We start from the raw sequence: 15,042 nt of genomic DNA, 5'->3' as shown, positions 1-15,042 counted from the left end.
AGTGTGTTTGTGTATATATGTGGGACTATAAGATCATTGCATCTATTTTTTCCAATTTTAGTATTAAAGACCTATCTTTTTAAAAAAAATTACTGCCTACAAATTATCTGGACTTTCTCAGACTCCCAAACTCCACTAAATACCAGTTTCTTTCTATTTATAACTCTGCTTTTGAAAGATTTATTTGCTTTTCCAGTTCTACTTATCTGGAGCCACAATAATTAACTTTCAGAACATTACATGATGGGAAAAAACAATTACACAAATTAGAGAAATAAATAGTTGCTATGGAAAACATACCTGGTAAGGCAGACAATTATTTCGTGGCTGTCACACTTTCCAGGGATGCTGCTTCTGTAGTTGTTCCATTGAATGAGCAGATTTCAGATAGAACAAATCCTCTCTGAACACTGCTAATATAAGAAGCCAATCCTCATTATGAAAGGTCAGACTAGTTCTGCTCTCTGAATTCCAGCTCTGAAATGAACTTATCCAAACCAACACCAGACTGAGTTTTTCTCCTGCCATTGACTGGAAATCTCTCATATAAGGAAGAGCCTGGTGGAAGAAGTTTAATGTGTTTTGTCCTTCTGCATTTTATGAGTGCAGATATAATCCTGTGCAATATTGTTTCTATGACTGATTTCATAGGGAATACAAAATATACTGGAAAGGCTGTCCGTTGTGCAGTGAGGAATAAACGGGCCTCTTAAATGACTGTACTAAGACAGTGTTTAATTTAGATGCACTGTAGTGATAGATGCAGTGATAGACTGACCAGCAAAGTACTTCCTGGGCAGATGTACTGTACTGACTGCAAGTCATGGGCAGCAGCACACTTTTGCTTGTATAAAAACACTTAATGCTTAATCTTTATATTGTTTGATGTTCAAAGAGCTGACACTTTTTTTTTATTCTTCCTCTGTGCAAAACATATACTTAAATACATATATACATATGAATAACACATTTACCATATTCATATGTAAAGCAGATGCAACTAACTGTCAGGACAATACAGAGGCCAAATCTAGTGTGATAGCCACATGGAAATGATATTCAAGGTTAACAGTGCTGAAATGCAGAATATACTGTTTTATTCTGCCCTGGCAATGCAGTTTAAGGTAACAAAAAAAAAAAAAGAGGCGTCAGAAAGACAAAGTTTCCTGAATTACTCTACATCTGAAACCATTTCAAAATTTCTAAGAAATTCCTGGTTACCTGCAATATTACTATTACAAACCTACACCAGAAATGGACAATATTATTAAAAGTATACATATGAATTTAAATTTTGATTTTTGTATTTAAATCTGCTACTGTTTCAGTGTGTTCAGATTAGACAGCAAAGAAAATTGTGGAGTTGAAGTGCAATGGTCTTAATGTGTTTAACACTTGTCTAAGAAACAAGCAGACAGGAGAGTGTTAGTAAATGTTTATGCATTTCAGAAATGCCTTCTGCATCACATACTATGTACTCAGACTATGAATGTACATAGCAACAGTGCTGATTGAAAACAACCCATTTAATTACTGTGATATATGGAAGCACACACTCTAAATGCAATTTGTTGGTGTAATTTGCACGTAAATGATCTTAGGAGAATCATGGTTAGAAGAGTTCGAATAAGGAGTTAAGGATAAGAACAAAATCCTGCTGCCCTTGGAGTTAATTAATTGTTTGCTCTTGCCAGCTCTGAATCTTATTTCACACAAAGAAATTAAGCAATACTGGTCAGCTGAGAGGAAGGGGAGATACTCCCCTCAGCAGCATCTAGGCCTGTGAGGGAGAGCATATGATATTCTTGCTGACCTGAGAGACCCCTTGCTTTCAAAGTCTCCACTAATATAAATCCACCTGTAGCAACACACCAAATTATTTAAACAATATTTCTGAGTGATTTAACTTTAAAACAGAACAATGCATATTTTATTCCAGCTTCATTTTTGCACTAATTGTTTTTAACTATTAACATAAAATCTTCGTTATCCTATGATGAAAAAAATCCACAGTATATTGTAAAAAAATACCGTTGTAGTGCACAAGTGATAAAAAGACCTCATTTGCATTAATTCACTTTCTGTGGAAGGATATTTCATTGTAATCCCTGATGTCCATTCTCAAGAAACTATTTTTCACGCCACATTTATACTCATATTCTTGGCGTGTTCATTCAGGGGACTAAAATTTTTAAAATGTATTATTTCTTAGAAATATTGCTTTTCCATATTAGAGCTACATAGGAAGAAATCCAGTTACCCATGCCAAAATGATGCCAAAAGAGAAAATTCAACTCAACACCGGGGCAAGGGGGTTTAATAGGTCAAGAGTTTTATCAGTGGAGGAGATGTTGCTTTTGGAAAGTGCATTCTATCAATACCAGACAGCTGAAACTGTGCCGTGTCCTAAAGAGGAGCTGACTCGCTTCCAAAGTGTCTGGAAATGTCAGCACATGTCTTCTGGTTATCACTTTCTTTTCAGCATTTGGGTTGCTGTGTAGATGACAGGTCCGTTGCAGAATGAAGCTCAGGAGAGGCAAGTCCTCCTGCCGACAGGTCCTTGATCTCCCAGTCCTGCGGAAAAGTGCCCAGGAGCGGTCCACTGATAAAATATTCATCTCCACTATCGGTCACTTCCAGCCGCCTGGAGCCCCCGCGGTGATTCGGCCGGTCACGTCGTGCACGGAGCCGAAAGGGATCCTGCGCGGCCCCGGAACCTCCCCGGCCGCTCCGAGCCAGGGTCCCAAGCTCGGCGCGGAGGCGTGACCCCATCTCTCCCTCTCGCCGCCTTTCCTGTGCCTGTTTTCCATCTCGTCCCCACAGTGGTGGCCCCGGGGGCCCAGCGGCAGCCTCGGCAGGCGGACAGGCAGACGGACAAGACAGACGGTCCGTATGTCGGTGGCCGCTCCTGCCCGGTGCCGCCACCGGGGGGCGCTCCGGCACCACGGATGGCCCCGGTGCGGCGCTGGGGCTCCGGAACGAGCGGAGCTGCGGCTGGGAGAAACCCGCAGCTTTCCCCCTCCCTGTTTACCCCTGCTCCTCGCTATCTCTGTTCCGCGTCCCGAGTTTGCGCACCCGCTCCGAGAGGACGTTGACAACCCGTATTTTAGCCCGAAGGGGTCCCAGAGGACCGCGAGCGTTACCGGGGATGCCGTTCCCCACGGGTGCGGGGCCCCCTGGGATGCTCTGTCTGGGCCCTCGGGCAGAGAAGGGCCCGGCTATTTCGCCGTGTCACTCTTTGGCACGGCGTGCTGCAGAGGCCGGAACACGTCGGGTCACCCGGGAGGCACCCTAGAGAGAGTAATGGGAGACCCTCGCGGAGCCCAGCGATTATCAGATTTCGGAAGGTGAAGTTCCTGAAGGCACGGAATTTCAGACATGAGTTACGGGCGCGGATTTTCCGCGGGGTCCGAGGGAGGGTCGGTGCGGCCGTGCGTCCCGTCCCTCAGCCCGGGGACCCATACCCGCCCCGCCGCAGGCGGAGGGCTGTCGGAGGGAGTATGTATTTAATGCAGGTTTAATGTATGTATGGCTGCATAGCGTTGAGGCTAGACACACCTGAACCGTGTCACAATGATTTTTATCACCTTTGCCCTCAAGGCTCCCGGGAGTGCCCGCACTCCTTTGCAAAGCTGTGCCGGGGATCAGGCCAGCCTCGGGTCCTCCGCGGGGGCGGCGTGGAACCCCCCTCCCGGGGACACCGTCCGCGCCGCCGTCCGTCGAAGCCTGCCCGAAGACTCAATTTTTCCACTGCCCTCCCGTGTCCTCCCCGTTTGGGAAGCCTAGGGGAGGGAGGGGGCGGCGGGCCGGGCCCCTGCCTCCGGGCGCGCTGCCGCCGCGGCTCCCGTCTCATGCCGCAGGAATGCGCGGAGGTATGCGCCAGTTTCCAGAAGTGGATCCCCTTCCTTGCTGGAGCACAGCAGCGCATATATCACCCGGTGGCAGCAGTCCACCTTCCCTGAAGTTTCGTAACCGCTTACGAGGGTAAATTGAGAGTTGGGAACAGCCCTCTATTAAGTAGCAGATTGAGAAGAGGCTCTTCCCACTTGGAGAAGGCAAGTCTTCCCAGACAGACCCCTCGCATCGGGAGCTACAGTAATCGAGACGCCTCCTCTGCGCTCACTGTTGCCGCGGCTGCTGCTCCTCATTCGCCGCTGCTGCTACTTGCTGCTCCCTCCACAAGGTGCCCCCGGAGCTTCATCCTTTAACCTCCTCCCTTTATCCAGGTCCGACGGCTGCGCTCCCGCCGCTGCGGGCACCACCGGAGTCATCGCCGGAGGAGCTGTCCCGTCACGGACCCCGGCACGCTGCGGCCACCCCGGAAGGTCTGTGTGTGCCCGCGCAGGAGCGGGGTCCCCTGCCCGGCCCGCCGCCGCCCCCCGTGTCTCGCTCTGTCCGCACGCAGCACGCCCGCAGCCCCTTCCAGTGCACCTTGGGCTGGAAGCTGACACGGGATTAGGAAGGAGCGTGTGTGCGCGCGTTGGGCATGCCAGAGCCGGCTGCAGGCGTGCGGCCGGGCGGGCGGAGAGGCTCAGGGCAGAGCGCCCCGGGGCTGCTGGCTGTCAGCCCGGGAAAGGCACGGGGAAGCACGGAGGGATGCCGGCCCCAAGCGCTGCCGGCGGACGGGTGCTGGGCAGAAAGGCGGGCAGGGGCGGTGGTGTCCCGGAGACGGAGGCTCGGGGCGGCCGGAGGCTCCAGGCGGAGCCGGCTGTCAGCGCCCAGGGCGCCTGCAGGCACGCTACCGCTGCGGCTTTGGCAGGAGCTCTCGCTTCCCTCCCTTGTGTGTGCAGCTGCCGGTGATGCTTTATCCTGCTTCCAGTTTTTTATATCTTTGATAGGTAGTGGATTTTTCCTGCGTTTTTTTTTCTTTTTTCGTTTACGTTAGTTTTTTCTTCTTGAAAGTGTTAAATTATGTGGTTTAGAAATGCTTTGGCTAAGCTTTTGTAGGTTGAATTAGCCTGAGATGGGACTGGCACTGTGAAAGCTCGGGTTTGACTTTTTCTAAGTGGTCTCCAAAGATCAATGAGAAAACCTTAATCCTGACACGAAGTCTGCTGTGTCCCTGCCAGGAGGCGTCTTCTGCCACTTCTAGGGTTTCTTTCACACACCTAAATTCGCGAGAAGGAAACAGAGTTTTTAGGTTAGCAAATGAATGCTTTAAATGAGGTGGTGTATTTAATGAAATAAAAACGTGTATCAGGAATGGTAGACCTCCAGCAGTGGAGAATTCCTAGATGCCTTTGTGAGATGATTAATTTCTGTTGCTTTTCAAAACGATCAAAAGATGGCAGTCAAAGCTCGCATGAGATTATCAGGACAAAATGTCCTTTTGCGTTGAATTTAGGCGATCCTTAAACTCACTGCAGGATGCTGTAGATCTGCCCAGGGGCAGCCGTTTCCCATGCAGAGCAGTGATATGATTTTGAAGCTTTCAGAGCATTTGAAGACTAACCTTGGCCTTTCTTGTGTTAGTGACATTATGGTCAGTATTACTCTTCTGTTTAGCCGCTGGAGCTGCCATTAGACTGAAACCTTTGCTTAGAGTTTTGGTGAGCTTTTGGTATTTTTGTGTGCAGTTAAGGCATTTGGCTAAGGCAAGTATATACAGCTGCTCAAATGAAGCCTATTAAGCTCAGAGTCAGTAACTGGGAAATTCCTGGATCTCCATAGCGTCTTCCCACCAAATGTGCCTTGACGGGTAGTTCTTTAGATGGTAGAAGAATATTCTTTTCCCTTTCAGTTGTTTCTGCAGACTAATGATTTATAGGTTTTCTTCTTTTGTTTTGCTCTTGGAACATTCCTGATAAAATCTGTTGCCTAATTGCTTTTGGAATTCTCTTTCCCGCAGCCTAATCATGATATATGAAGCATGTATGACTTTATTCATACAAATTGCCTCTCTCCTACTTCTTGAGATAGAAAATCTGAAACTATAGAAAAACTTATATGCATGTGTAGGTTCACATTAGGCTTTACTTAGACAAGGAAATAATTTGGAAGTTTTTCTGGAGTAATTGGCAATAATTTTACATGAATTAGATCATATAGTTATGAAGGTATGGCTGTTTGCAATTAAGAGCCACTAACTTGGCCTAATCCCACTTCTTTTGCTAGACAACCTGCAGTGGTTGTGAGACTCTTATGCCTGTCAGCTTTATATAGCCCATTTTAAATATATTTTCTCTCAGGACATGTAAATGAATTATCAGATGTTGAAACATCATGGCTAGACAGACGTGTCAAATTTCAGATGTGTGTTACACACACTTCTGTATAACCTATTTCAGACTTTCAAGAAATGAAGAATAGCGCAATTGTAGGCAGAACCCCTCAAAAAAGTTTTATTACAGTTTCCAAACTGCCTTGAGACCAGTAAAACAAAGCTAACTAAGTGGTTCAACAGTTATGAAAAGGAGCCGATTAAAATCCCCAGCTGAAAGAGACATTTAGTTGATCCAAAGCAGGAATGACCTCTGAATTAGCTATCATCACATTCAGCGATGAAGTCATGGAGCTCCCTTCTGGCTCCTGCCTATGCGGAGGCACAGATCTTCACTGCTCTTCCCTGATCAAATTAACCCTAACTAGGTTAAAGCTCCATGTGCTTACTGTGATTGGAAAGGGTTCAGCAACAAAAGGCACATTATTGCGAGACGAGACTCTCCAGTTAGTCATACAAATCTTTTGTCGTCTTGGACAGCTTTCAAGTCTAGAGGTTTCAACCTGGTCCCGTGGGTGGGGGCTGGGGATAAGGGAACAAAGTGAAATCCACGGTTTGTCTTTTTTATGTTTCATGAATACACCCACGCAATCCTTTAATCCACATGTATCATTTCCTTCTCGTTTCTCCCCCTTCCTCCCTTCCCCATCATTGCAGATTCATTCATGTTGTTGTGATCTGAAAGGGCAGAAATGAAGACAGCGCTGTGCTCGGCAGTCGCTGCTCTGTGTGCAGCCACCCTCCTCTCCTCCATCGAGGCTGAAGGTAACCTTCTCCTCCCTGCCCTCTTGCCCCAGTGCCCTGCTGACCAGCAAACCTCCCAATCAGCCTTGAGCTACTGGCTCTCTCCCTCTCTGTTTATGAGTGTGAATACTTCACCTTCTTTCTTTCTCTCCTTCAGAGAAACGCCTCTCCTTCCTTGCCCAGCTCCTTCTGTGTTCTGTTTCTCCCGGCTAATGAGCCGGACCGTAGCTCCCTCTCTCTGTCCCTCTGGTGTGCTGTCCACACCACCCCACAGACAGGACGTGGGCCAGCTGCTGTGGCCACCCGGGCGCAGTGCCCCGAGGAGCCCTTTGCCACTGGCGGGCAGCCCGGCGTGGCCGGGGACATGGCTCTGCCCCCAGGATGGACCAAGAAGGGCTGGTCTCTGGCCTCTTTTAGTAATGTTGAGAGAGGAAACGGAAAACCTACTACTCAACAACCCGCAACTTTGTAATAAAATGCTCCAACAGTCTGGCTCTCTGCGCCTGTGTGTTTTGTCCAGCCGGACGCCTCGCCCCTGCCCCACCGGCCTGCCGGTGCATCGGCCTCCCCTGCTCGGCGGGGCGACCCCCGGCTGAGCCTCGGGGTGGCCGGACCCTCCCTCAGGGACACCTCAGCTTCTGTGGTGGGTCTGACCCGGGGAACACGCCTGGGGAGGTGCTGGCAGCTCTGTGACACGCGCCATGGGCGCTGCTGAAGGGAAGGCTGGGCCAGGCCTTGCTGTAGCAGCCAGGGCTCCAAGGCTCTGGCAGGCATGTGGTACTGTCACCTCCAAAAAGGCTTTCCTTTGCCTTCTCCTCCTCTTCCTCAGCCCTCAGCGCAGTCTCTGGGGGCTGAGGCCCCTGGCAGCATCCTGCCTCCATCTGAAGATGTGGGGAGACCCATCTTCACTGCCACACTTGCCACAGCGCGGCTCAACATGGCCTGGCCTGGCATTTGCTCCCCGGTGGATTAACAGCAGCTGTGTCCTGTGCCCTCAGTGTGAGCTGCTTGGCTTTGTGGTCATAGTCATGGCATTTCTGCCAGCAGTGGCTTCCAGGGAAGTAAAAAGGCTGAACGTCCTGCACTGAAATGACTTGATCTGACCTCTGCGACTCGACTCCATTGTAGGTGTGAACACCCCTGGATTTACTGGAAAAAAAACAGAAACCAGCAACTGATAATTCTATTTTTTTGCCTTCCTTTTCTTTCTGTCTTGAGCTGAAACAAATTCCCTGATCATGGCTTGCCACAAGATCCCTTGTCTGGACCTGGTCACCTTGGCTGATCTCTTCTAAAAGCATGGGATGTCAGAGATGCCTCTGCAGTGTTTGCCCCCTAAGCGGTAGTAATAGTGCTTGCTTGGGGCATGCAGATGTAAAATACACTGGCTTTCTGGAAAAAGATGGCATTTTTGCCAGTAGTGCAACATCTGGTCATCCTCGGAGTGAATCAGTCCATTGCCTTCCTCTCGTGCTGTGTTGCTATTGGCAAAGGAACCGAAAAAGGTCATTTGAAGTCATTTCAGAGTAGTGTTTGAAATGCAGGACTGCTGTGCCAGAGAAAGCAGAGAAAGTGTACATTTTTGATGGAGGAAGGGAGTGGATGTGTTTGTGCATTTTTCCCCATCTTAGAAGGGAGCTCACTTAGAGCTGGAGTAATATTGCTGTTATCCTGCACTATGATTTACATATGTGGAGTATGTTATTTTGGAACGTAAGCGAAGGTGTTTTATTTAGCTATAGTGTAGACTAAACCAGCCATAGCTTTAGTTATGTTAAAGCAATCTACAGAAATATATTTGGAGCAGCAGAATTATAATAGCAAATCTTGACACATAGCTGGATGACCTTGATTAGATGTTGTAGGATGCACTATTGCCAAGCAAAAGAGTGGATCTTGAGAGTTGTAGAGGGCTCTTGGACAGAACTTACATTACTTTGCACTCAGAAATATTTGATAAATAAAATACCGAATTTACAGTGATCATGTTTCTATGAGAAAATTCTCCTAGCTCCAGAGTTTTGAAGTAAGAGCAGGGAAGTGTGGGGTGAAAAATTGTGGTGCTGAGAATGGAGTGAGAAATAGTGGTGCTGAAAATGAAAGTTCAAAACTAGGAGTGCCTTAGAACTTGCTGTGGTGGGAACTGCTTTTGTAGAGTTTTTTACAGTGGGGTTTTTGTTTGCACTATACTGATCATTCTTCTGTACTGTTTTAATTTTGTGCTGCAAGTTTGCATAATTTTGTAAACTGCATCTTATTTACTTTTGCAAGTTATTTCCTTAATTATTTGTTTACTTTATGTTGGTGTCATTGCAACTTAGATCCTGTCTGCTGAACTGACTTTCTCCTGTGAACATTTGACCATTGGTCTTATTTTTCCAAATTTCAGATCACTTTGTGACAAAGCTGTCCTCTCCCATCAGTCAGTCAGTCAGTCAGTCAGTCAGTCCTGTTTCTCTTTTCTTGCTTCTTTTTGACTCTCCATGTACCATTTACAGGACATGCATTTTAAAATTTCTTTCCCAAAGATGTGGGTAGACACTTGATGGGATGAAAAAGTGAGACCAGAATAAAGGAGAGGGCCATTTAATGTGATGAAGATTCTTGATATGATGTGAAAAGATGGGGTGAGAGCAGAGGAAAGAAAAAGCTTAATTTTGTTTTCTGCCCTCCTTCAGCTTTCATTTTTCAGTCTCCCCTGGGAGCAGATCTGGTGTTTATCTGATGCTGCTGTCCACAGATTCCTGAACTTTCAAGTATGAAACTGATTCTTCATCAGCATCACAGCTGCTCTGAAGTCCTTTGTGAGGACTGTGCTCTGCTGCTCTTGGCAATGAGCAGTAAATGAGCTGCAGTAATGGCAGTAGAGCTTTTCTACAGAAGTACAGCAGAACAGGAGCTTCCAGTTGGGCAGTCACTGTAGGAATAGAGGGAGGGAAAGCCCTCATATAGTCTAAATGCATTCATGCCCTTTCACTGGGGAAGTTGTTTGTTTACGGTGGTCAAGGAAGCAAATCTGTTTTCATGCTCAGCATTTTTGCTCTTTTCTTTTACAGTGAAATTCTTGCTTTATTTTGCAATCCTTCTGATATCTATCTCCCAGCTTAAACTCCTTGTGTATGATTCTATATTTTATACTTAAACATAAAGGTGTTTAAACATAAAATTGTTTTGTGCCTTTTTAGTCCAGAACAGCAATATTCCAGTGCATTCCATATCTGTCCACATGTCAGAATTTCTTTCTGTTAGAGTATTTTATTCATCTGTGATCACAAAGCCAAGGGCTCTTATTCTAGTCATAGTTAAGTACATTGGCATGTGAAGAATCTATTAATTATAACCTTCAGTTACTGCTGTGATGTTGTCATGGCTTCTGTAGCATATCATGTTTCTTAATACAGAGGGATTTTCAAAGGCACAGGAAAGAAATGAGGAAATAATTGGTTTTGTGTAGCCTAACTGAGCTTCTGAAGGTGCTGACTTTTCAGCTTTCCAGGAATTGGTTGAGACCTAGAAAAGTCTGTTTTCTAGGCTGGAGGTAGGGAAGGAGGGCATCACTGATCCAGGTGTGGAACCTTTGTGTTGTGCATAGAAAGGTTTGTCTGGTGAAAAATCTGTTACCAGGACCCCAGTATAGTAAGTGACAAATAATTGCAGCATAGCAGTTGCAAAGGATTAGAATTTTTGGCTTGTAATAAAGCTGTATTGAGTACATTAATTTTCATTGACTGAATGATTCAGAGGTGATTTGGGATAGCTAAAACTTTTGAAGTTTTGAAACTGGTTGGTAGAACCATTTTTTTATTACCTTTTGATAGCAATATCTTTTGAGAAAGAATCTGTTGATTTCAAAGTTCCTAAATAGAGAGCCATGTAGATTGGCATTGGAATTTTTATATACTTAAGGGTGACTATACTTTTTCCTGCTGCTAATTAGAAACAAAATATCCATGCATGTCTAAGTGTATATACACATGCATATACATATATATGCACACAGGTGTAAAATTTGGTAAATATTCATACATACAATGTGTGTATATGTATATGGGTTATGTTGAGATATGTATGTCTTTATTTGTACAGGTATATGGTTTTATATGAATTTTTGAAAGTACACTTATGAGCTGTATATCTTCAATTTTGAAGAAGTTTCATAAACATATATAAAATTAAAAATGCAAAGATACAGATGGCAATGTGTGTTATGGTTGGCAATGAATATCTAACAAGTCTAATAACTGCTCTTTTTAGAAGCTGCTCTTTACTACCTTCCTAGGCTGTAGGTCATTCCAGTCACTTTGACAATGCAGGCTTCAGAGGAGCTTAACTGGGGTCATGATCTAGTTAGTTGTACCAAATTCATGCCATTTCTGAAAAAAATAGTAAATTAAGAGTTCTGGCATCTTCCAGCCTCAGCAGGCCTTATCACTGGGATGGTAAGGCTGAGCTTACTCTTCAGCTTCTGTAGATTGTATGATATGTTAGCATGGGCTAACACATTATTTTACATGCTAATTGTAGTGTGTCCTTTCCAGTGATAGAATCACAAAATATGTTTCACATAGGGATTGTGGATGGCAGCTACTTCCAACTTATATCACTTCTAAATCTGCTTCTAGATATAAATTACTTGATATTCCAGTTTCATTTTATTTCTGTCTTGTTAAGGTATTCATTGGGATCCTCTAGCAGTCACATTGTGTTATCTGCAAAAAGCTGTAAAATTTTTATATTTCTTGTGAAGTAATACCAACTAATATAAGACATATAAGACCTGCATAGCATGAGAAAGATGCTTTGCCCTCTTTTTGTTTTTTTTTTTTTTTTTTCAGAAATTATAGCCTTATTACATGTGTATATAACACAAAAACTGGCAATGTTTTAAGTATATTATGTATGATTTTTTTCTTTTGTTTTTCTTTTGTGATGCATAATATAGAAGATCCAGTTGAGGAAATTATCATAACACAATTCTAAGGATGGTCAAAATTAATGCTGTGGAAACATGATTGTTGTACAGCAGGCTATGTTTTTGCTACTCTGGAAACCTGTAGGGGAGCCATGCATTTCTGTGCTTCAACAGTTGGATCACTGTATGTAGGCAATACTACAACACCATGACACGTTGTGATCATGATCCTGTACCTTGACAAGTCAGTGAGAGGTTTGGCATGGATTTTGATGGACACAGGATCAGCAGTGTCACTACAATAAGAATACGTGCAACTTCACTGCTGCAGGCAGCCTGACATCAAGACTTCTTGCTGGAGTTAAGCTGCACTCACACATAAGATTTTGTTGAGTGAAGTTTTAAGGTTTGTCCCTGTAAAGGGGCAAACTCCTACTACAACAAGGGGCATTTTTTTTCTAGAGTCTGGTTTGATTCAGTATTGCAAATGTATTATTTTTCCACTGATGAATTCCTTTCTGGAGAAAAATTTTAATGAGATGGAGTAACAGTTGCCCTGTTTTATTATCACAATAAGGTTTTTATCATCTAAACATTTTTCTGTACTTCAGATCAGCTTACTACTTTCTGTCATATGACCATGGTTTGGTCTTCACCCCACAGCTGGTTTCACTTGGGTGAAATCTGACCCCTGTGAAGGTCTATGGATGTTTTGGAGATTCTATTTGAGTATCAAAAGCTCACAGGCCATCTGGAAGACATTTTGATGACATTGGATCCAAACAGCTTTTTTTTTTTTTTTTTTTTTTTTTTTTTTTTTTTACTCAAGAAAGATTCCTTTTTGGATTTCTATGGGAGAAGCATTCAGTGCTTGAGTTTGATAAGCCAGCCATAGGCTGAGAATGAATGGATTTAAAGTACAGCAATGAAGGTGGGGATTAGGTGTCAGAAATAAATATGATGATAAAGGCAGTGAGGTCTTGGTGTAATTTCTGTGGGAAGCTGTCAGTCTTGACAATAGTGAAGGTCTTTAAGAATGATCTCAGGAAAACGTCAGGAGTGACACAGGGTGGCCAATCTTGTCTTGACCATGGGATGGACAAGGGGGCTTTCAAGTTCCCCTGCAGTGCCATTGTTTATGATCACCTGGATGAATGGATACATCACTCATGTGTCAATGTACTATTCTTGTTACCTGCCAAGACCCACATCTGAATTTTCATAAAATGGAAAAACATCCTTTAAAATGCTAAAGACTTTTCCTCACAGCCAGCTTTTTCAGTTTATCTGGAATCCGGTCATTTGGATATCAACAAGCTGGGCTGCTGCTGTCCTTCAGCAGTTAAAGCCTAAAGTCTCTGCTGCAACATGCCAATTTACTTGCAAGGTTGGTGGTGCTACTTTTTCCATGTACTGAATTTTTTTTAAAAGCATGCTCAGGTCAGTTGTCTCTGCCTTTGCATTAAATTTGTCCTGAGCCATTGCTACTGAAACAATATTTTATAATGATATTCTTATAATCTAAATGTATTTTACTATTAACACATGTTGCATGATTTTGATACTAAGTAACTACCCTGCCATCTCTAGCATTGTGATACTCATAAACTGAATGATGAATAAACTGTGCATGCAGGTTAATGGTCTAATCTCACTGCCTGTGTATGGACAACAGGAAAAATAACATTTACTTCAGTACTAGTGTTATCTATTGTATCAGTATTATAAAGCCATATTATCCTATGGTTGGAAATTACAGAAAATTAAAAGGAAAAAATGTCATATATTTTTAGCTCAGTTTTACTTTTTGTAATTGGACAGTGTCTTTTCATAATTAAACATTCTAGCATTTACTACTTTATCTGCTTTTAAAATGATATTCAAATCTGATATGAAATCTGACATATGATGGAGATCTTCTGTGAAACAGAAGATCTGTCTTTTAAAAATGCCTGCAAAACTCTCTCACTAGTAGTTAAGGAAAGTATGGCTAGATCTAATCTTACTTTGTAGACCTATTTAAACAATAATATATAATACACCTACCATGCACTGACAGTGAGTCAGTAAAATACTGCATGAATAAGCATGAAAATTTTAAAAAGAGAATATCATTATAAAATATTTATTAAATGTCTTTGTGTAATGAATCTTGTACATGGAGGCTTTGTCCACTGTGGGAAGCTAAAAAACCAATAATCAACATTTCATTTATGTATGCATGATGCTGCAAATTAGCATATATAAACTATTTCTTTCTGTACTGTTCAGTTACTTCTGTCATCAGCTCCTATAAGTTTTATTTGCAGTCATTTGTTCAGTTCACTGGTGCCCTCTTTGCCATTTTCTATAAATTCTGTAAAATAAATGTCCTTAAATACATTTTGATGTTGTCTCTTCATAATTAACCATTGTGTTGTTTGGAACCATACTGGCATTTTATGTTAAAATGCCACTATTAGTATGGGTACACCTGCTGCAAAGGGAACATGAAAACATAGTTTACACCTTTGAAATTGTACGGAAATCTGGTGTAAACAGGTAGAATTTTATTTTTGAGAACTTTACATCAGCTTGAATATTTTGGCAAATTGCAACCACTACTAATGCCATTTATTATTCCCTTCGTTCCTAAATCCTTTGTTGCTATATGCAAAGTATGTCACTTTAGTGGCTTCTAGGAACAAAGGGGTGGAGTTCTCCATATTTTGTAATATAATGATACATCAGTGTATCATTATTGCTGATATACATTTTGCATGTATATTCCTATCTAGACCCTAACAGAAATTGTTTTACTGAACATTAAATGCCCAGTCTTTTCCTATATTCTTTAAATAGTTTATTTTCTCTGCCAAGTTTCTAGTTTCAGTGAAATTGATAAGAAATACAATATGCAGAGACTATATAAAAAAAACTGATCAATTCTTTGATGTCTAATTAAGAAGAGTACTGTGTTCTCCACATCCTAAATGATCTCATGATATTGTAAGCAGGTTGTGATTTGGCATGCTTGTACGGATTGCACCCAGCATGTAAAAAAAATTCCTTTAATTGTTATGTGAAATGTTTGCATTTGTGGTGATTATCTGTGAACTCATTGTACTTGTATCCAAATGTGTTTTCTATTGTGCTTGATTTTGCTGGCCATTCTTGAATGTCTTGG

At 43.1% G+C, this 15,042-nt stretch overlaps 1 protein-coding gene across 1 annotated transcript in view; it reads left to right on the top strand.

The window, feature by feature from the left end:
* Window positions 1-4,061: 4,061 nt before the first annotated feature.
* The window catches only part of COL12A1 (collagen type XII alpha 1 chain), a 98,133-nt gene continuing 87,152 nt past the window's right edge, over window positions 4,062-15,042 (top strand). Inside the window, exons 1-2 of the mRNA XM_041477463.1 lie at window positions 4,062-4,325; window positions 6,878-6,985. Of these exons, the coding sequence (XP_041333397.1) occupies window positions 6,913-6,985 (73 nt within the window). The 5' untranslated portion in view covers window positions 4,062-4,325; window positions 6,878-6,912. The remainder of the gene's footprint in view (window positions 4,326-6,877; window positions 6,986-15,042) is intronic.

Source organism: Pyrgilauda ruficollis, unplaced genomic scaffold (genome assembly GCF_017590135.1).
Source record: "Pyrgilauda ruficollis isolate IOZ18807 unplaced genomic scaffold, ASM1759013v1 scaffold40, whole genome shotgun sequence".
NCBI lineage: Eukaryota > Metazoa > Chordata > Aves > Passeriformes > Passeridae > Pyrgilauda > Pyrgilauda ruficollis.
The sequence above is the reverse complement of the archived record's forward strand: the minus strand, read 5'-3'. Positions and strand labels throughout refer to the sequence as shown.